Source organism: Pygoscelis adeliae, unplaced genomic scaffold (genome assembly GCF_000699105.1).
Source record: "Pygoscelis adeliae isolate BGI_AS28 unplaced genomic scaffold, ASM69910v1 Scaffold172, whole genome shotgun sequence".
Lineage (NCBI taxonomy): Eukaryota > Metazoa > Chordata > Aves > Sphenisciformes > Spheniscidae > Pygoscelis > Pygoscelis adeliae.
In genome coordinates, this window is record NW_008824338.1 from 2,905,789 (window position 1) to 2,927,502 (window position 21,714).

At 40.2% G+C, this 21,714-nt stretch overlaps 2 protein-coding genes across 4 annotated transcripts in view; both read right to left on the minus strand.

Moving 5' to 3' along the window:
- Nucleotides 1-612: 612 nt before the first annotated feature.
- On the minus strand, nucleotides 613-10,956 carry ALDH8A1 (aldehyde dehydrogenase 8 family, member A1). Of its 3 annotated transcripts, XM_009319074.1 has the most exons (7): nucleotides 10,812-10,956; nucleotides 6,498-6,645; nucleotides 5,957-6,112; nucleotides 4,407-4,556; nucleotides 3,492-3,748; nucleotides 2,513-2,674; nucleotides 613-1,065 (listed from the first exon to the last, which is right to left on the minus strand). In XM_009319074.1, the coding sequence occupies exons 1-7, from the start codon at nucleotides 10,947-10,949 to the stop codon at nucleotides 613-615; spliced, it is 1,464 nt and encodes a 487-aa protein (XP_009317349.1). In that variant the 5' UTR covers nucleotides 10,950-10,956. The 3 variants fall into 3 exon arrangements, with proteins under 3 accessions (XP_009317349.1, XP_009317350.1, XP_009317351.1); XM_009319075.1 differs by lacking the exon at nucleotides 2,513-2,674; XM_009319076.1 differs by lacking the exon at nucleotides 4,407-4,556 and having other exon boundaries at nucleotides 10,812-10,949.
- Nucleotides 10,957-13,476: 2,520 nt separating this feature from the next.
- Nucleotides 13,477-21,714, minus strand: part of HBS1L (HBS1-like translational GTPase) — a 64,019-nt gene continuing 55,781 nt past the window's right edge. The window contains exons 14-19 of the mRNA XM_009319137.1: nucleotides 20,674-20,778; nucleotides 18,554-18,644; nucleotides 16,810-16,918; nucleotides 16,101-16,201; nucleotides 15,044-15,188; nucleotides 13,477-14,126 (exon numbers count right to left, since the gene is read on the minus strand). Of these exons, the coding sequence (XP_009317412.1) occupies nucleotides 14,115-14,126; nucleotides 15,044-15,188; nucleotides 16,101-16,201; nucleotides 16,810-16,918; nucleotides 18,554-18,644; nucleotides 20,674-20,778 (563 nt within the window). The 3' untranslated portion in view covers nucleotides 13,477-14,114. The remainder of the gene's footprint in view (nucleotides 14,127-15,043; nucleotides 15,189-16,100; nucleotides 16,202-16,809; nucleotides 16,919-18,553; nucleotides 18,645-20,673; nucleotides 20,779-21,714) is intronic.

Genomic DNA, 21,714 nt, shown 5'->3' on the forward strand with positions numbered 1-21,714 from the left:
GTGCACCCCCAGCCTACTCGCTGGTGGGGTAGGGTGAGAAGCAGAAAAGGCCTTGACTCTGTGCAAGCACTGCTCAGCAATAACGAAGACATCCCTGTATTAGCAACACTGTTTTCAGCACAAATCCAAAGCGTAGCCCCATACTAGCTACTATAAAGAAAATTAACTCTACCCCAGCCAAAACCAGCACATAGTGGAAACAGGCTGATTTTTTTTTTTTTTACAATATCAGCCTCACAACATGCTTGCCACTTTGTCCCTCAAGGTAATTCACCAACCATAGGTACAGTCATGTATCATCCTTTCTCCAGTCTGCCTTAGAGGGAGAGATTTTTGAGACAGGAATACTCAAAAAGCTTTAGGATCCATAAGATAAGTAAGTCATCTGGCTTGGGCTGGGTTGATTGTGGAGTCCACACTGATCTCTCTCATTTAACATGAAAGGCTGAATTCAACATTAGCATTTGGGATGACTGTTTTCAGCTGTCATTGATATTACTTGACCAAAGTTCAAAAGATGGCCACAATAGCAGCCTGTGTTCCAGAAAGCCATTTATGGTAACTCAAATGACTGTCATTTATTTTACCCCAAAATACTTCTGTTGACATGTGTCAGTGCTTTATTGTGATGGTTTTGACCTCAGTGAAGAACTCATAGGAATCCTTTGCTCCCTCCCTTCCTATGCCTGAGGCTTTCATCCCACCAAATGGCAAGTTCAGATCTCTAACAAGCCAGCAGTTGGTCCACACCAATCCAGACTGTAGTCTTTGTGCCACTCGATGAACACGTCCCACGTTGCTGGACCACACAGTGGCTGCCAAGCCGTATTTCACACTGTTGGCTCTTTTGATCACTTCTTCTTCTGTATCAAATGCTACCACACATGTCACAGGACCAAAGATCTCTTCTTGCATGCAACAAGATTCATCCTTGACTTCGGCAATAACTGTGGGCAACATGAAATAGCCTTTCTGGTTGCCAGCTGAGAGAGTCAAGGAATCCACTCCCTCTCCGCAGAGGACTCTGGCTCCTTCAGCTTGGGCTTTCTTCACATAGCTCCTTACCTGGGGAAGCAGCAGGAAAACGTCACTGCTAAAGGACACCAAATCCTGAGGGTGCACCTCTCCAGTCTGGGCACATCAACAGGAGCCCCTGAATATCTCCAACTGGATCACGCTGCCTTTACTTCCCTCCTAACAACAGAGGTCATTCCCTAGCTTTTGTTGTTATGTTTCTGTAAAAGTAAGGCTGGGTATTTCTTGCTGTAAAACAATCTCTCTCTCTCTCCAAACACTTACTAGCCTAGCAGGCAATACCACTGGCCCTTCTCGCTAAGTATTCTCAAAAGGGTAGGGCCCCTGGTGAAAACACAAGTGGTCCCAGAGCCTCCCTCCCTTCTTCCAGGAGCTTGGGCAGTTTGCCACGTATTCCATGCCACGGTTCACTCATTTACTGGAAGTAATATTTTCCTACCTCACAGGCAGGCTTGTTAAATGTTTACATGCCACTAGGATGATGATGCCATGAATGCTACAGAAAATCTCATCAATAAATAATTAAAGCTGTTTCCATGGCTGCTGCTATCATATGCTACCTTGAACACATAGGACATGCCATTGATCTACTTCTGCTGTTCTGAAATCATTGCCTGGTTTCTCTCCCCACAGAAACACCAGAGATACCACCGGGCTTCTTTCTCTTTTTCTTCTTTCAACCACCTTGGTAGGTTAGACTCGGAAGTCCTCTGTGGTGCCACAGACCGAGGACCTCAGGAAGTGGGTGTTTCTGCCACTCTGCTTCTGAACAGGCCTGGAGAACCTGCTGAGGCGTCAGGAAGCATGACAAAGGCTTGGCTTTCTCTCTCACTCTGCGGTTTTCGGTCTGCTTCTTGCTTATGCTGATTGTGTCAGATAGTTTTGGGATGTGAGCATCTGCTCTCCTGAGCTCTGTCTGACACCATAAAAATTCATTTCATATAAGCCACTAAAGCAGACTGTCTCAGCTTCCCTCTACACATACACAATTCCAAATTACTGCAAGCAGTCCTAGGAAACTGTGTCTTGTACTCCCCAGAATTTGCCAAAGAGTGATATAAAAATAAAACTTTTACCTTGTTAGCTACTTGTTTACCTTGTTAACTAGGCAAATAAGTGATCTCAGCAAATGCAATATTAAAATCCATGAGAATGTTGTTGAACTCTAAGATTGGTTGGTATAAATTCAGGATTTAGATTTACGCATTTTGAATTATTTCACTTCAAATGGGAAAAAAAATTTGTTTGTCATTTTAAATTAGTTTCCCCATGGAGCTGATTTTTCTGGAGTAACCACATGATCCCAGGCCACAGGCAACAGAAACTTGATCAAAAAGATATCTTATAATGGCTTTGAATCATCATCCCTCAGAGCTAATCTTGGAGAGGACATGGTCCTTTCCATACACCTCTGAAATCACCTTTCACGGCCCTCTAAAAGATGAGATGAGATCATGTAAACTCCACGTAACAACACCTTTTCTAGATGCTCTTCACTTATTAGTGCTCCCACGTCGACTGTAGGATCTGAGGGGTTCCCAACCTTCCACTTCTTAGCCTCTGCCACAAACCTCTTCAAAAACTCATTGTATATGCCCCTCTGAACAAAGATCCTGGAGGTGCAGAGACAGATCTCACCCTACCAAAAAGAAACACACAAGAAAAACAACAATATTAGTTTATATTACATTGTACTACTGACGAGTATTTAGAGTCACATGCCAGAATGAGACCTGTGTCCCTGCATCCTCAGGAGTGCAAACTATATTCTCCAACACTGCAAAGTAGGATTTTTCCCAGACTAAAAAAGATAAGAAAAAGACAAAACAGCAATAACAGGATTGTACAGTCACTTACTAATGCAAATAAATTTGATTTCTCATTGATTACATGTTGTCTTCTCCAACATTTTTCATAGGAAATGTGATTTCCAATTCTGAATGATCTCTGTCTTCATTTCTTGATTATCCCTTTCTGACACCAAGCTATTTTTCTGAACGTTTGCCCTGATGCAGTTGCATGCCTTTGGTGATCTCTCCTGAGGGTGATGATGAGGGAAGAGGAACATTGATAGACTTTTGGGGTGAGTCTCCTAATTTAATTCCGGCAAATTAGCAAGCTTCCCACTTACTTGCAGGGTGGGATTTAAAACAGCTGCTTTCTGGAAGGATAAGCAATATATCTATTTTGAGAGGGATAATGATATCTTGTTATTTTCTGATGGAGAGTACTAGGAAGAGCCCGTTATTATTTTGTTTCCCTGCTTGTGGAATAATGAAAATTTGTTCATATTTTTCTATTTACAGTTTGCCTACAGCACAGAATCTTGAAACGGACCTTGAGAATTTAGGATTTGGATCCAAAGGTATGTACACGTGCGTGCGCACACACACTCTCAGACACATGCACACCTCCTGCCGCAAACAGGGTTTATACGCTACAGAGGTGGAAGGCACCTGGTTGGCAAAGCTGGACCTCAGGGTCACGGGGATGCATTGGGTCAAGTCGGCATCGTCAAAGATGATCGCGGGGTTTTTGCCTCCCAGTTCCAGCGAAAGCCGTTTGCAGTGCGGAGCACTTTTCTCCGTGATCCGCTGGGCTGTCAGCGTGCTTCCCGTGAAGGAGATCAGAGGCACGTCGGGATGGCAAACGAGGGCTTCTCCCGCCTTGGCGCCCGTTCCAAACACCACGTTCACCACCCCGTGGGGTACTCCTGATGGGAAGAAAGGCACACACGTCATTGTACCCTTTCCCTTGCTCTGCAGGTTTCATGTCACTGTGTTTCGTCTCTGAATTTAGGAAATTACCAGTAGCTCTAGGGTGACAGACTGACCCTTAACTTACGTAGTAGCTGAAATGCATGATGTTTAATAACTCTGGGGTTCATGGGTTAAAAGATAAAACCAATTCCACTGATCAGTCAAGCTTGTCTGACCTCCATCATCAGAGACTTCAGCTGTCAGTCATCCAGGGAAGAAGCAGTTGTCCTCCCCAGTTTTTCTTAATTTTGGCACCAAATACAGCCACAACACAGCCACCAAGAGCTGATTCTCACTCTCTTATGCCCTCATGGTTCCTCTGCTGGGACTACAGACTTAGGACACCCTTAAGTGGAGTGCAGGAGGGGGAAAGGAGGCACAGGAAGACTTTTCATGAGACGATAGTGGAAAAAACTGGGCAATAGCTGGGGTGGGGCGATGGGATAGTATGAGGACAGGGAGAGCTTTTTGTTCTCCAGTGCAACATTCAGCTGCAGCAAACAGTATTTCCCAAATTCTTTGAGCGCTTTCTGATTTCTGCCACAAAAAAATGGTGCACACAGGCAAGCATTCCCACCCCATTCCCCCTCCCTAGCACGCTACGGGACTTACCTGCTTTCTCCAAGAGTTTGCACATCATCCAAGCCGTGACAGATGTCATCTCACTTGGCTTGGCAACCACAGTATTTCCACATGCAATGGCAGGAGCTATTTTCCAGGTCAACAAATATAGTGGCAAATTCCAGGGACTGATTAAACCAGCTACAAAGCAAAACCACAAAAGACAGGTGTTCAGTCTGCTGGAAGACAAAACTCGATTCTCTAACCTCAAGCAGTCATACACCAATTCAGATTTATGAAGGGAATTTGGCCATGGCTTTTATTTCCAGACAATTGTACAACAAATTTGCAGCTAGAAACATTTCTCGGAGGCAGATAATTTTAAAATATTTGTGCAAATTATCCTAAGGGTGATCAGCCAAATTCTCTGAATAAGTTTTGCTGAATCTTCAGGGCAGAATCTTACATTCACAGCAGCTTTTCACTGTTTTCGAGGAACGTTAATGCAAGGTTAGCCATAAAAACTATGCACATCAACTGATCTGTAGTAATATTCCCTGTTAGCCAACAGCAAGTTACGGTAATGTGTGTTAGCTCAGATCACTCTTGCTTTCTCTTGCTCTTTAGAGCTCTTTCCCCCCCCTCCCCCCAATTTTAATACAAGAAAGAGCATGCATAACATACAGTGCATATTTTCATATCTTCTCAGTGCCAAAGTTTATCAGTGTACAAACTGCTGTTTCCACAAATTGCTGAATGACCAGATTTTTTTCAGTAATTGCCTTTGGGTATACTTTCACCTTACATACTTACAGGAAACTGAAAAACAGTCTGTAATTGTTAGGTGTGATTGCTCAAAGAAGCCACAGGATTTCTCACTATTTGATGGAGCAGATGCAGCGAGTGACTTTTCCTTACGAAAGTAACTTTACCAGAAGTACTCGTGTTCTCCACCGCTCACAAAAACTTTTAAATAGGTCCTCCAGGTTAGCCAATTTTATTTTTTAAATAATTCAAGTATGAATGTGGGACATCCATATGTATTTAGATAAAACACCTAACAATGGAATCGTTAGGACTCCATTACTCGTCAGCGCAGCACAGCCACTTTATTTCTGAAGCATTAGCAGCATCTAGTGGCTGAGTTCAGCAATTCCCCAGCTAAAAGGGGTTTAGCCACCCGTGTGCATTCCAGTCACAGGCTGAAATGTCACGCTGCAAGCTGCTGCTGCTCCCCCAAAGGCGAGGAGGATGCAGCTCTCCCGGCAGGAGCTGCAGCTCACGGCTTCTGAACGCCTCACTGATCCACAGCGGTAACACACACTTACCCACGCAGACACACGCGTACAAAACACAAGAGATATTTTGAGGGTGAGAGCTACCGGGTTAAAACAGGTGCTTTTTAAAGCACGTAAGCATTCTTTTTACCATGAAGTAACATAACTGATTTTACATAAAGTTGCTCATGCTTTAGCAGACTAGTCATGTTTAGCACATGATCCAGAGACACTAAATGCTTTTGAAAAATCCTCTTTCTTTGTTGAACCACTGCTGAGGCAAGACACTCTGTCAAGCTTTTCAGCATTTCAGGAGCACCATACCAACTCCCACAGGTGCCCTCGAGGTGTAATGCACGCAGCCCATGGTTGCCATCTCAGTGCACTCTGTTGTGTGATGAAGGATGGAAGAGGCAAAGAATCGGAAGTTGTACACAGCCCGAGGGATGTCCACTGTTCGAGCAAACGTAATAGTTTTTCCTGAAACAAAACCAAGCACATTGCTGTGTTATCATGGGCGGAAACAGTGCTTTAAACTCTGCTCTGAAAGCTGATTTGCGTGTTTTTTGGGAAATGTCTTTTGTCCTGCACCCAAGTAATCCCCAGCACAGCGCAACCATAGTCAATGACAACAGCTCCCCTGTAGTACTGCATTCCAAATATCTAACAACTGAAGTCAAAGTCAGCAATCCTGAAAAGCAAGAATGCCCCAGGAATCCAAAATCAGCGACTTCTGCAAAGTTCACGCACATCAACTCCGATTTGCTCCAACAGTTCATACCATACTAAAAATTTGGACCATATCCTCCATTTCAATATTCAGCAAGACACACTATATTTTGAGATCTACAGTTCCGAATTTTACCCTGATCCTTTGACTCTGCTTGTGCAAATGCTTCCAAGTCATGTTCAATCAGGTCTGCCAATTTGTTCAGGATCCGAGATCTTTCCAATGGACTTTTTGAGGACCAAATTGGGAAGGCATCTTTGGCAGCTTTGACAGCAGCTTCCACCTAAAAAAGCAAAAGAGGGATGGTGAATGTTAATGAAAGGCCTTAGAAAGAATATCAAACAATCAGCAGATTAATTCATATTTGAGAGGCTAATAATCCAGATCACATTGTTGGGAAGACTGCATCTCTTCAGAGTTGTGACTATTAATAGCTTCTCCATTTTCCTCTTCTCAGGACACTATCCCATAACTCAAGAAGTGTTATTGAAATAGAGTATCTAGAAAAGAAACTGTCACTGTAACTCTTGCTTTTCTCTGAATTCCAGCAATTTGTGGGCAACCCTCCAGGCCCGGAGGAAACACCGGACCGGTCAAGTGGCACCAGCAAGGGCTGAACCCATGCAGAACCTTGTTTCTCAGGGGAAAGTGCAAGAATCTCCCAGAGCAAATGCAGCCTCAGTCTAAATGTCTACAGTCCTTGCAACACAGGACTTCAGCCACACCGGGCAATGATGAAAGTAAGAGGTTGGGGAAGGAACAGACTGTATGCCCTGCTAGCCTTTGATTTCCTCTTCCCTTTCCCCTGGCTGGTTCAAGCAAGGACTAAGAATATGTTTACAGAATAGACAGAGAAAATTTTTAATCTTACCTGATCACAGCTAGAAACTCATTAATGCCCTCACAGAAAAAAACAAAACAAAAAGAAGAGCTCCTTTCTAAACTCTTGGGGTTTAGTCAGTTCTCTCATCAGATACCTAATGAAGTCTACAGATATGGAAGATCATTATATGTATTTATCTAGATGCATACCAGTCTTGTCAGTATTTTGCCTGAGATGTACGTAACTGCTGCATGGACCTTTCTGAATAGTGGCAGATTACCAGCATTACCAGATTACCAGCACTCTTCTGAAGCAGACTAGGCTTCAAAGGATTAAAATTCACCAGAAAGCTTTCTCTCCCATCAATCATCTCCTCTGGGCTCTTAAATGGAAGTTACCTGCATCTACTGATTTATAAGCAGTTCCTTCTTGACGTTTACCAGTCTTTCAGATTACTAAAGATGGTTACCAACATCCGTCCATATTTTAATTAACTGCCCTATTTCCTAATTTTTGCTTTGTGTGTATCACTTCTTTATTGCTTCCAATGTCTAATATACACATCAAGGTGGGCTTTTAGCCAAAGCTGTCTTAGCTGGTTTCCCATGATTTTTGCTCATAAATTTCTTCAGCTCTTGGAAATCTGCCAAAGTCAATGACTGGGAGGATGCTGATGTAATATTAATCAGATCATCCTGACCTCTCCTAATGTTGCCATATCACTGGTTCCCGTGCAGTCACTGAAGGCTCCTTTCCACCAATTCCACAAAACTGAGTTCCAAATTTGTTCCTTCACATCATGATGGGTGTTATAAAAACCATCACAAAATACTTTATAGACACTCCAATGATGTTTTACTAACGAGGGCACAATAGTTCAAGCAGGCGAAAAACCTTCCCCCCACGCACATCAGAATTTATGGTCTCCCTAAAAGTAAGGACCAGGGTTTGAGGGCCAGAACAATACTGGGACAGAGGCCAAGGTGGGAAATAAACCAACTCGCACAAGGTCACACGGACCACTGGCCAAGCTCAGAAACCTAGACTCTACTCTTTCGACTGTAGTTTGACAACCTACTGCTCAGGTGCCGATGGCAGCAGGCTGTCAGCCACCGAACAGCTGGAGCGGGGCCAAAGCAGGCCTGGGAAAGGGGAACTGCAGCTTCTTGAATGAGCCAGGTGTGGATGGCACACTACCCTGAAAAGGTTCACCCTCTGTGAAACCATACCACCTTTACTAATTAACTTGTTCTTCCACCCTCCTGTCATTAGGTGCCATTGTGGTGCTGCTTCTCATCTGTCCTCTCCTCTGTGGCATTTTCCACCAGGTGCTGCATGCTTCAAGAGAGAGCTGATGTGAAGTTAAGGCTATCTACATTTTTAACCCTCCCGTGGGTTTAGAAGACGGAAGAAGATGTTGCATTTTCACAGACAGCAGAAGAGAAAATTAGCAAAGGAAGGAATGAAGCGGCAGTAGATTGATCTAAAAAAAAGGAGGAGGAAAAGAAGGAGAGAGATTTGTACAGAAGAAGAGAGCATACAAAGGTTAAACGGTTACTTAGTTTGACTAGCAAAAAGCAAAGAAAGTTGAGCCACGGAGAAAACATGCATAAGAATTCAACTATGAACTCGTGTCTGAAACACTTCCTTCTGCTTTCCCCTTCTGCACAAGACAGACACAGAGAAAGAACACACAATCCAGGCCTATCATAAAAGGTTGACACCAAGATACCCAAAACTGCCCTCAGGGCATGATGTTTGCTTTCCCAAGGGATGATGCACAGGAGCAAGGTTCTTTAAAGAGATTTTTTTTTTTTTTTAAAGGAGATATTTGCCAGGACTAATTAGCCCTCAGCAGCCTGTCTTTTGGAGATACAGGGCACCTGTTCAGCTTGCTTTGGTGCTGCTATTTGGAATTTAAGACATCTAGCTGGGGAACAAATTAACCCCTGGAAAAAAAACATTCAGTGTTTTTGGCAGAAACTGGCTGAAACGGCCACTGCAGCTGACCTGGTGTTAAATTCCAGGGTCAGCAATAGATTCGCTCTCTGTCTCCGTTCTGCCTTCTAACCTTCCACTAAAATTAACCAAGAAAAAAATCCAACTGGACATTGAGCCTTGTTAGAAACCAGCGTCCTGAGTTCTTTGTTGAACCTGGGTCTAGATGCTTATTTTGATCTCTCTAGATACCCTCTAAGTAGTATGTGATTGCATTTTCCCCTGCAGCAGATTCCATCAGTCACCAGCGGATGCCAGCTCTACAGAGCCTGACCTTCTTGAATAGTTGTCTAAAGGCAGGAGTAAAGCACTCGATGACTTTACAGGTGTTTAAACTGGGTTCCTGCTGCTACACACAACCACTAACTCAGAAAGCTGAAAGAGAATAGCCATTGCTCTTTAGTATATTTGAACTATATCTCCAGAATGGCCAGCAGCCTACTTGTGTTAGGCTGTTCTGGCATTCTCACATCTCTCTCATTTTAATGATTTTGCAAATGAACGAACAGGAAGATTTGCATCTGCACATCGAAGAGAAGTCTTTTCAGGCATAACCAGGGTTGGAATGAACTTACACAGATGTGTTCTAGCAAACCCAACCTGTTACTCTTTAACCCTTGGTCATCAGCACCTAGCAAATATTTACCCCGTCGAAATTACAGTGCAAAGGTTTCTGCTGAGAGAAGCAAAGAGAAAAGATGTCAACAGGATAGAAATGCAAGTGAAGGGAACAGCTACACACAGTAGCAGTTTGTTTTAAAAAAAGTTTTGAAAATACTGTACACTACTTGTCAATATTTTCCAAGCCCTTTGCATTATCCAAGCTTTTCCAGTCATTTCTCTTCAGTAAATCTGAAGTATTATGTTGGACACACACTTGTAGGTCCCTTACATAGTAGCATCAATGAAACTGCAGCTCCCCAGATGAATGTTACATTGCCCATCCACCCCTGAACACGTATAAGGTACCAGGAAACATTCATCCCACTAGAGAGCACAGGACTCGGAAACATTACACTGATGCAGAGGACAGGCTACGTTATAAGGAAATGTACACTCATCGCAGCCACTTCATCACCTCCACTTAATATCCAACTGCTAATACCAAAACCAGAGAGGTCTGGAAGCTTTTTACCATCTTCAGGGAAGAGTCAGCAAGCCAAGTATCCTTTTAAATAACAACTGCAAATCATCAAGACACTAAGGGAGAACACATTTAGTTGTATACGGTGCCTCTGAATTTATTTACAGAGGAGATCAATAAACCTTTTTCTCTCTTACAGATTGTTTATACTTAGAGCCAGTCTGAGCATTATTGTTAACTCATATACAAGACATCTCCCATGTGAGCTGAAGGAGCTCCACTGAAGTTACTGAAGATTTGCTGATTTACACCAGCCTAGGATCCAGCCTGTAACTTTCTAACAGCAAAATGTAAAGAAAATAACAGTATTCGCTGCCACAGCAATAGATTACACAGCACTACAGTACAATCAAGAACTTACTCATTTAAGCATTAAAGTCTTCAGCGTTTTTCTGTTCTCTCACCTTCAGCCTCTCCCACTCAAAATATTAATGTTATGCGCATTTAGTGTTTTCACTTCTTTGTACATTTGGATAGTACTCACCTCTTCTTTGCCACTGTCTGGCACCCTGCAATAGACATCTCCGGTGGATGGATTATAGGAGTCTATATAGGAGGAACAAGTAACAAATTTGCCACCTATAAAGTTTTCCAGCACTAAGAGAGCCTTTGAGTGAGCCATCGTTAGCCACTTGCTTCATCTGTGATTTATTTCTACGAGGCATCCATTTAGATTAGTAGGTCTGTATGTATTTTCACAGCGAGGCTGAACTCCTCCCCCTCTCTCTCTGTCTTCCCTGCACCGCTTGCTCACAAGTGGGAACGAACCCTGGTAACAACAGCAGGAAAGAGGAAAGGGGGAAAAATTACTATTTCTGTGACACTTGGTTCTTTTCTAGGAGTTGAAGCAGGAAGGCAGGATCAGCTTAGTTGCTAGAAAACAGCCCCTCTCTGTCTATAGGAAATAAAGTACTGAAGAAGGGGAGAAAAAGAATGGTTTGACAGGGAAATTTCTCCCTATACCAGTTTTTCAAGCTACAGTCTGAAGACATTTTACAACAACTTTACAAAATAATTTAAGACCCAAACACCTAGCCAGGGACCTGCTCCTTACCGTCAGCAGATACAGAGAAAAGACACTGGGACTAGCATGTCTGCACCTCATGCTCACTCCTTTGTCATAGAATCATAGAATAGTTTGGGTTGGAAGGGACCTTTAAAGCCATCATCAATACTTTTCCTTGTAACCCCAAAAACAATGCTTCTGCCAAAGCAAAAGACTTTAAACATAAGAAACTCTTTTTTCCACCAATATCCCCAAACATCAAACAATACAAGCAGCCGAGTGGCCCTTCAATTCAAAACAGTTGAGAAGCACAATCCTACCTGGTACGCTTTGTTGTATGTTGTCAGAAATTCAGTTTTTAAAAAAGAAGCAAGACACCGGCTTTCATGCTTTCCCTTCCATAGGTATTCCAGTGGAAGCCACCTTACTGTAGAGAAGCCTGTTACACATAATTAGTTTTTTCTTTAACTTCCAAAGAACCCGAACTGCCTGATAAGAGCTATGTAAAAGACATTTTTCTCCAAGAGAGAATGCTTATTATCAAATTGCTCCAAGATTGCACGCCACCTCCTTGCACTCCAGAGATACTCAGAACACTACATCCGTATTGGAGAGCAGTATGTTGTCACCAGGAGGTTGTGAATATCTCAATCAGCAGTTCAGAAAGTTTTTGCACCCTAGACCACACTGCCAAGCCATCAAATTTCTTGTGGATCAACATGCAAACATATTTTGATCGAATAAAGGTGATATGTTTTTGTTGCACAACAACAGATCATTTATGCATCAACCAACTGGTGCCTCTGGGCAGAGTTCAAATCAGTGCTGAAAGGTAGTGCAGTCATGTTGAAACTGGATTAGGTAATACCTCTGGCTCTCCCAAGCTACAAACTGGGAAAGCATGCAGTAGCTTTTCTGTCATCACAGAATACTGAGTCTCAAAATTCAATGCAACCATGTCTGAGAAGGGTTACCAGAGGTTCATCCCATACCACACTTCCTTGTCCACAAACAGCAAGGAATTTACTGAAGTCTTCAAACTGAAGCCACATTCTTCTGCCTGTAGCACTGCAGCTGTCCTGACTTAAAAGCAACCTAAACATTTTCAAGGTTTGAAGGCAAGTTCAAGTGGAACCAGTTCAACACAGGAGCTTGGCAGTACAAATCTCTGGAATCCAAGAAATGCACTGAAACCTTCACAGCTGGCATGTTGAAACTGCTAAGTATTTAAATGCAATTTCTGGACTATAAAAAGACATAACAAATAGTGCTAATTCATAAGCTTCAGTTTTGGCAATAACAGTTTTCAGATATTTCAGATTAATAAGATTCTACAAAAGTCATTTCCACATAAAGCATTGCTGATACTTCTACAAACGTGCATGCAGTCAACAGTACAATTCATCTATGTGGTCAAGTGCAGGTACCTGCTGAATTGGGGCTAAAGCATATAACTGCAAAAGAAGTTACCTACCAAAAAAGGCGTGTGGGAAGAGTAGGTATGAACCGTACATGACTTTGAACTAAATAACGCTCATAGTCTTTTTGTGTTCTTCACTACACAGGGCACAGCTTTACTTCAGTTAACCCCAGTGACTGACGCTCTGGACCAAGTACTTTTGTGCCTTCCCCACACTACCAACTATGGTCAAAGTAGAGTTGTCTCCACCCCACACTCATGTACAGGTCCTGAAATACCTCAGCTCCTCTCACACTTCCTATTGAAAAAAAAAAAATCTTCCAAGCTGTAGTAAAGTGTGTCTGTCCTGAGCTTATGCTGGAGGTGGCAGAAGGACCCTCTTTTCAGCTGGGAGGTTTCGCCTGCCCTGTTACTGAAAAGCGGGAAGGAGTTACAGGCTTGAGTAAGCGCAACAATCTGGCTTTAGCATATATTCCAAGATTAAACTGCCAGCTTTTGTTCAAAAGAGCACTAAGTCTGGATGAAAGAGATGTGTATGCACAGTAGCTGCACTGAGTAATGTGAGAAAAACTGAAATTATTTCCACAGAAAGACAAGACGCATGCCAGTTTCGCATTTTAACTCATAAGTTTACCCTGAAACTTCTGAGTTATGGAAAGTAAAGAATGATTTAACACAATTTAGAAGTGTTTAAACAACAGAAGATGAGGGAGACAAAAATTATGCTCAGACAAAGTTATTTTATTATTCTTACAGTTTAAAAAATAAAATTAACCAATGTTGGCACAGCTTCCACTACACAGCAAAGGAAAACTTTTTTTAAATAAATTTTGGGACAGGGAAAACAATCCCAGGATAATACTACATGCCATTCTCTTGAAACCAAAGTAAATAGTTCTTTCCTTCCCCTGAATATGCATTCAACTCAAACCTAAAAATATATTAGACCAATAAAGTTACTTTACTGAATTAATGTGCAGCAAAAAAGCAAATCAAAGAAAATATGTAAACAATTTTATGTCTGGAAGTAAGGAGTTTGTTTCATGATGATTCATCATCTTTCTCTAATCCAACTTTCTAAGATTTTTCCATCAAGTTCTCTAAGGGCTAAATTCCACATGGAGAAACACATGAGATTCTTGAGATCGAGAAGTGCAATATTAGCAGTTCCTTGTCAGTTGGCATCTTGTTCTGCAGTGGGAGAGACTGATGAAGGGCTCCCCAGACGTCTCACACGATTTAACTCATCATCTCCCCAATTAATTGCACTTGTTCCTTCAACTGAAGTAACTGGATTCTTAAACAGAAGTTTGGATATCTGATTGCATTTTGGTTGGACGGTGGAAGTTCTGGCACCACTGTCATTCTTTAATCTAAAAATATAAGCAAATAGAAAAAACCCCTATGGTGAAAAATGAAGTACTAAATGTAAAACGATCACAGCTTTTTTCAACATGATATAGTTAGCTGTGGAAAAAATAATTTCTTTTGCTCTGAAGTTCTCTGGAACACGATCACAAGTACTGAAATAGTAATTCCCACGTAACAGTCAAAGATTTATTTAGTCCCCAATTCTACAAACATCGGGCATCATCACGCTCTAGTTCCAAGTTTTGACGTTAAATGACCCAGCTTTAAGTCTCAGTACCAGAACTTGGTTAGTGTGACTAAATTACTCTCCCTCAGGCCTAGAATTAGAACTTAAATTCTAATCCAAAAATCATAGCAAGGTTTTTTAAAGTGACAGATAGAGGGACATTCGTATTTTTTGCTCCTAATAGAAGGCGAAACGTTTATACTTAGCCCCACAGCCTTTGCTTCCTCTCACTTACTCAGAATCAGAAAATGTCTATAGGCATCGGTAAGAATCAAACGTACAATTGTCTGTAATGCTAGCAGAAAAAGATCTGAGACCCAAACTAGCCACAGTAAAAATGGCCAACACTTCTTATTTACAAACTACTTTCGGTATATTTATACAGGCAATTAGATTTCAGAAAGACTGATGTATGTTAAAGTAGTGAAGGGTTCTTTTGTAACTCGAGAGAGGGGGAAAAATGCACAACATTCAAAAATTCTGAATAGAGTAATTTTCGCTCCTAATAAACTGAACAGAACCACGACAAGTTTTCCTCACATCTTGCTCGAGCACTGTCTCTTTTTCAGCAGAATAAATTCACTTTTTAGACCAAAGGGTGTAAAACAGGGCTTAACCATAAAAACTAAATGCTATGTGAAAGTTAACACTGTTCCTTTACGGTATAGGAAGTCTGTTACAAAAATGCCATACCTCTGTGACAACTCCTGCAGCAATAGTGGAACCACTGTAACGTAACATAAACCTCCCAAGCTCTTTAAAATCTTTATACAACTCTAGAGCAACAGGTCTTTGAGTTTGTAGTTCTATTAAAGCATTCTGTCCTTTAGTCAAGAACCTGCAGGTAATTAAGCAGAAAACTCTATTATAAATATATGCATGCATAAATGAAAAAGAGAACAGTGAGTAAATGGAAAAAAATCAACTTAAAAAGCCAAAAGTATAATGATCAAACTTGATTTCAAGTACAACCCAAGCCACCAGACTGAAAACTCATTTGCTTGGAGCATATCTTTCAAAAAGGCATCTGAGTTTTCTTTAAAAACTTCTAGAGAAGGGCATCCACCACAACATTTAGCAAATTGTTTTGAAGTTAATTATCCCATTAATACCTGTTTTTTTCATGTCTAGTAGAAATCAAGTCTTGTTTCAAACCCAACGACTACAGAGCCAATTCATTGCTCTGTAGAAGTCATGATTTTTCTTCCCATTACCTTTCAGCAACAGTTTCAGCCATGCAATTTCTGGAAGAGGATTATTCTGATAATAAGGTATGTATCAAATAGCATTTCTACCCAAACACAGCTTTAAATAGAAGGATGTTCTCATAGTTTAACTTGTATGGAAAGACTACCTAAATCTCTTTTTCTCTGACCCACTGTCTAGTCGAGTTTATTTTAGACAGTAACCCATCTCCAGAATTATACCAAGGATCCCATGCTATTACAGGAAGAAAAGAGATAATGTAAAAAACCAAACCAAAACAAATCCTTTAAGTGTGGGGCTGGTGATCTAGGATTCACTCCCAATTCCGCAAGCGACCGTAGGCAAGTAATTTTACTCCTCAGGTGCTCAGCATTTATCAAGTGAGCAAGAGGTTTTTCACTTTGTAAAGCACTCTGAAATCTAAACATGAAACCAACTAATATAAACACATTATTGCTTCATAATAGAACCTGCTTGATATACTGTATATTAATCAAAAATCAGCTCATTGCTTGAGTGATTATTAACTATTCAAAACACTTACTTAGGTTTTTTCTTTGTCACTTCACCAGTGCTTTTGTGCAGGACACTCAACAGTCTTCTAATAGTAGCAGGTTCACTTACGGTTTGATAGTGTAAAAGCACCTAAAAATATTTTTTTCAGTTATTAAACATTCTACAGTAATCAGAAATCAGAGGTGTTAATACTTGAAAACATCAACTTATTTTAAGACTGACTTTTTAAACAAATGCTTACAAAACTTCTCCCACAGGAGTCTCTGCCTTACATTCAGTAACTGTTCCTAGTTCGTAAACTTTGTGATCTCTACAGATATGACACAAAGGTCATGTATTAATTCATCATAAATACATTTTTCATTCTTAAGTGTTTTGCTTTTGCCACTTCAGTGCAGTTCTGTAGCATGAACTGATGTTTTATTTGTTTGAAAAGGTATCTTACAACTAAGTGCCTCATTATACTCCTACAAGGCACGAGCTTTCTGAAGGACAGCCTAGCCTGACTGTGGTGGAACTCATGTTCTCTGAAATGGTTCAGCTATGTATTAAAAGCCAGTAAGAATATGCATAAGAGCTCCTTGCATCCTCTTCAAATTACAGCAGAATCTGTTTCCTCTGGAGGGACGGAACCACTTCTGGACACTAAACGCCTCTCATATTCAGAGGGATCGAATATGGAGAGGAAAAGCCCTGAGCAACCTATAATGAACACAGGAACTTTCACAGAGACTTACAGGAAATCCTTTAGTGATTGGAACCTCAATATTGAAGATGAGAACCCGAGCTCTGAAACGAGTGCAAACTTTAATGGGTTCCTTGGGATCACAAAATACACAGCCAACACTACAAGAGAGGAGAACAAAAGAAACTGATACATATCTTGACATACAAATGTTAATCACTGCACTGGAAAAAGATAAATATGTAAGACGAGCAAAGCAAAGACAACACCACTTTGTTGTGTGTGTGTGTATATATATAATATAACCAGGGGGGATCGGGTGTAAATCAGGAACACTGTATTAAAGCCTGTAATGAAATTAATTCCTAGACAATGTCTACAGTATTTTGTGGGTATGCATGAAGAGGTCTGTCTAGTTCAGTGAACAATTACGTCCATTGCTAATCAGTTTCTAAAAATGTCACTGTTTCCTGTGCGTAGGTACTTTGAAGAATTAGACTTTCATTCAGAGATTAATTGTTCCAGATCAATAGCATAAAATACTGCAGGGTGCCCAAAATTGCAGTGCTGCTCCCTGTAACTCAACTATTTTGTGGACAAAGGAACATCGTGATCAGGACTCTCAAAACTTAAGCTTTCAGCAGCATTCCTTTCCAAAAAACTCTACATGGAGTCACAAGAAAGCTGCTGCTCGTTGCAAGTGAATAAGGTAGACTAGACACAGCTTTTTCACAGTGGCTAGTTTTAGCCATCTAAAATGAAAGGAAAATTAATCCAGAAAAACATGACTGAAGAGAAAAAACAGCATGATTAAACGTATACATCAAATGTAATCAAATTCCATCGATATCAAGAGGACTTAAAAGCTTCGTACCTTTTCTTGACAAATCTAACATATCTCCAAAAGATGAATGACATCAAGGTAACGAATTGACTCAAGCCTTCATTCAACAAGTAGAACAAGACTTCCCCCGTCCCATTTACCACAGAGAATCACACCCCATTATGAAACAGCAATACAGAAAAGCCTGTACTTTTCCCTTAAAAGCAGAGCATAAATTTGGAAAACTATCAATGCAAGGAGCTCTTCAAACAGTAGCTGGAAAGCTTGCCATCTGAAGTCCAACTGGAATGTAAAAAAGCTGAACAAATTATGGATCCAGTTTTCTAGCCTGAACAACAACTGACACTTAATAAAAGCTTGAGGCTAACACTTAGCATGAAACCTATAGACTGAAATAGACACAAGGAGATTAGCTGCATCTCACTGAATGTATCAGACCCCCCAAAAAAGGGTCAGCAAAACATTTACCAAAACAAATGTTACAAGCAGCTACATGTGTTGAAGAAACAGTTTCCATCAATTCCACTTGTCCAGATTTATTTATTGGTACACAATGGCAGTTGTTTGGATGTGTTTTGTTAGAATGATTTATGATTCGATAAGCTCTTAAAAAAAAAAAATCTTCTGTTTTATTTAGCAATAAGGATTTACTTAATTCAGCAATTAAAATGTCCAAGGACAAGTCTTAAGGAAAAAGGCTTTGAAGGTCACCAGTGTCAGCACTAGGGCGAAGTATGAAAACTAACAGTATTCTTCTGAGGTTGCCGTTGTACATGTAGCAGATGTTTCCAACGTTTGTACATGCAAGCCAGGTGATATGCATCACTTCGGTTTTAAATATCCTGGTAGCCACATCATTCTTCAAGTAAACCGCTGATTGTTAAGTGTAATAGTTATAAAGCTTTTCATTAAAAACAAACCGTTACTTAGACTGAAACCCAGTTTTGCTCACTTGATTTTGATGATATCCATGCCGGTCAAAGTGAGACTAACGTGATCTCCTGCTGCAGCCCAATCAACTGGTTCATCATGCAGTACGATTCCTGGAAATGAGTAAGAACAGAACCTCACAGTGAAGTACCTAGGTTCTGAGCTACAAACAAACAGCTCTGTTTGGGCCATTTGTGCTTCATCAACCATTACTCATCAATTTTCAGTATGAATGGGTTGAGAGTAAAAGCTTTTTAACTGAGAAGACTGAGGAAGCTTTTTTTCCCCCTTGGTGAGGACTCACTAGTCTCTCACCCCACCCTGCACAATAACATGGCTTTATTTAAGCCAGAGGAGGGGACCTGGCACTTGTCACACAGCGCAGATGACGCAGTCCTGAAAATGCCGTAGTACTAACATCTCCATATCTGCCCCACCCATCCTTTGAGGCACACGCACACCCTAGACCGCATCTTTCATATACTTTAATGGTACTATGTCAACTTTCATTTACCTTAAGTGGGTTTGCTGACTCTTTCATAAAAAAGCGTAACTGATGCCTTTCGTTCACAACATCGCGTCTATTAGAAAGCATCTTTAAAAGTAATTTTATTCTGATTTTGATGTATTTTAATCGCTTTAAAAGACAACCTGGCTGGTAGGTGAGGATAAAACTAACTGCTCCTGACTTAACGTTCTGAGGTTTCTGGTAGACACCAAGAAGGAAAGAAAAAAACCCCACTTTTTATAAATACTGCGTACATTTATAGGATCTAGTTCTATTTTGCCACAGATTGTATTTATTGATTTGCAAATCTGTTCCCAAAACCACTTGTCAAAATCATGCCAGAAAGCGTCATTCAACTACAAGCATGTTAAGTACTGTTTTTTAAGCAGTGTTGATAATTATTTCACATATACGTGTCATTCTCACAGAGTAAGTGAAACTCAGCCTCTTGAAATGAAAAACTGGAATCCTCATGTGCACACTACCTTCAGTAAATATTCTGTGATAAATTATCTCTTCTTTACATTAAATATAAATAATACATGCTTAATGAACTAATACCCCCAACCTTCACCTGCATTTCAGCCATGAGAGGCAGTACAAAAGAAAAGTCATAGAATTGTACCATTGGGGATACTCAGACAAAATACATCTTTTTCCATGCTACTTCCTCCACTCCCAAAACAGAGGAGTGACTACAGTGCTCTGATACCCATGTTCATCCACGTTATTGTAACATTCCTGTGCACGCAAACAATGTGCATACAACTGTATAAACAGGCACATTGAAGAGCTTCCCAAATTAGCACTGAACAAGCTGGTTCTGGAATAGAACAGGACAGTCGAACCAACACATTGCTGAATTCAGGCTAAACGGTTAGATACAGAAACCTATTCATTTATTCTGAGGGCTTAATTTTTTACTCATTGTCAATGTAGGAAAATCATAATTTTATCTTTCTGTTTGCATATAAAACAAAAAAAACTCTGCAGTACAAAGACAGCAAGCTTAATCCGGAAACAGCTAAACATTTAGTGCCTTGACTTAGCTATTCCTCTTTTCAGAAATCAAATGTATTGAAATTTAAATCCAATTTTCTTCTCTTTTGTAGTTGCTCAGGACAATTATATCTTGAAAGTTTGTATATTATGAAAGGATCAGTGACAAATCTCATTAACATCAAACAGCAGAGACTTAATTCTCAAGCTTTTTCACATCTAATTCATAAGATTAATTTCTAAAGGTTGTTCAACATCCTCACACTTCCCAACAGCAGTAACACTCCACAGCAAAGCTGAATATTAATGATTCCTATACTACATATTTTTATAAAATTGCTGGAACTCAAGATGTTTTTACAGGTTCTTCATAAAGCAGTGTCAAAAGTCATGAGGCTGTAACATGTGGAATATCTGATATGGTAAAAAAAGGTAAAAAAAAAAACACCATGCAAGATTTCACATACTCTTCATAGACTTATTTATACAGACACAGTCACATCTAAAGAAATTCGTTTTATGCTTTCACATTTTATGTTTGACAGTTAGTATCAGTTTGACAGTCTGTTACCATTTCAGTAACTGCTTCTAGCCCAGTATTGACCTGAAAGTAAACACGCTTCTGAAGACTGTACCTTTTGCAGTGCAAGTTTCATTGGGAGGCATTGCCAGAAGTCGTTCTCCAACTTGAATATAGCCTGCTTCTATTTTACCAGTCACACAAAATCCTGATCCTTGGTCTGTAATAAACACAGTAATAATTTTAAAAAACTTCATAATAAGGTCAGTTTCCCATCACAAGTTAGCCCTTCAGCAATGCATAGATAAGTTTTTAATATAACAAAGAGAGGGTTTTTTCCCCCCCAGTAGAGTGTTCAGTACTTGCAAGTTAGCCAGCTGTGCATCATTATGAAAATGAAACATTAAATTCAAAACCTCTAGATCTTATGTTTTTCAGAACTAAGGGAGAAATATTCTTCTTTAAACAAATGTAGGTACATGAAGAAATATTTTTTTAGTTTTTCAATATTAGATTAAGCCCCTTAATTTCTAGCAATTTTATTTAATTCAGCACTTTCTAACTACAATTAGATAGAAAAACATACCACAGACCTCTCATAAAAATTCTCATGCATACGGGTGCAAATTCCTATGCCATTTACTGTTTAACTGAGTCAGAATCCTACATGCTTTGCCTACATATTACTTTTACTCCTGGAAAGTTAAAGATTGATTTAGTCCCATTTAATATGAGGAGCTATTATAATTGTGGATGACTTAAGTATTTCTGATTAAAAGATCTGCAAAGGTTTCTTTCTTCAATGTCCTAATGCTCTGTTCATTATTTGAGTATGTCACTTATTTTCAATACATGTGCTACATGTGCACATTTATGCACATACACCTTAAGAAATGCCTCATCTCTTTAGCATGTGTTTGCAGGTGTGTTTAAAAAGAATCCTCTGAAGTGATTCTACGATGACATTTTCAGTATCCATACAAACAACAAATATACCTTTTGCTGAACATCAGTATTCAGTGATAAGCAAGAATCTTAGTATTTTGTGTGTCACATTAGATTAAAAACTTAATTTAAAGCTGAATTCAAAAGAGCAAATTGACCTCAAATCCTGAGGTCACATACTACCAACTTGCTCTTTTGCGTTCATCACCAT

Excerpts from the sequence above, each read along its gene's own strand:
- ALDH8A1 (XM_009319074.1), bottom strand. The coding sequence starts at position 10,949 with ATGGCTCACTCAAAGGCTCTCTTAGTGCTGGAAAACTTTATAGGTGGC. Across the intron at positions 4,557-5,956 it reads GAGGGCACCTGTGGGAGTTG|CTGGTTTAATCAGTCCCTGG; the intron begins GTATGGTGCTCC and ends TTTGCTTTGTAG. Across the intron at positions 2,675-3,491 it reads GGTCCAGCTTTGCCAACCAG|GGTGAGATCTGTCTCTGCAC; the intron begins GTGCCTTCCACC and ends TCTTTTTGGTAG.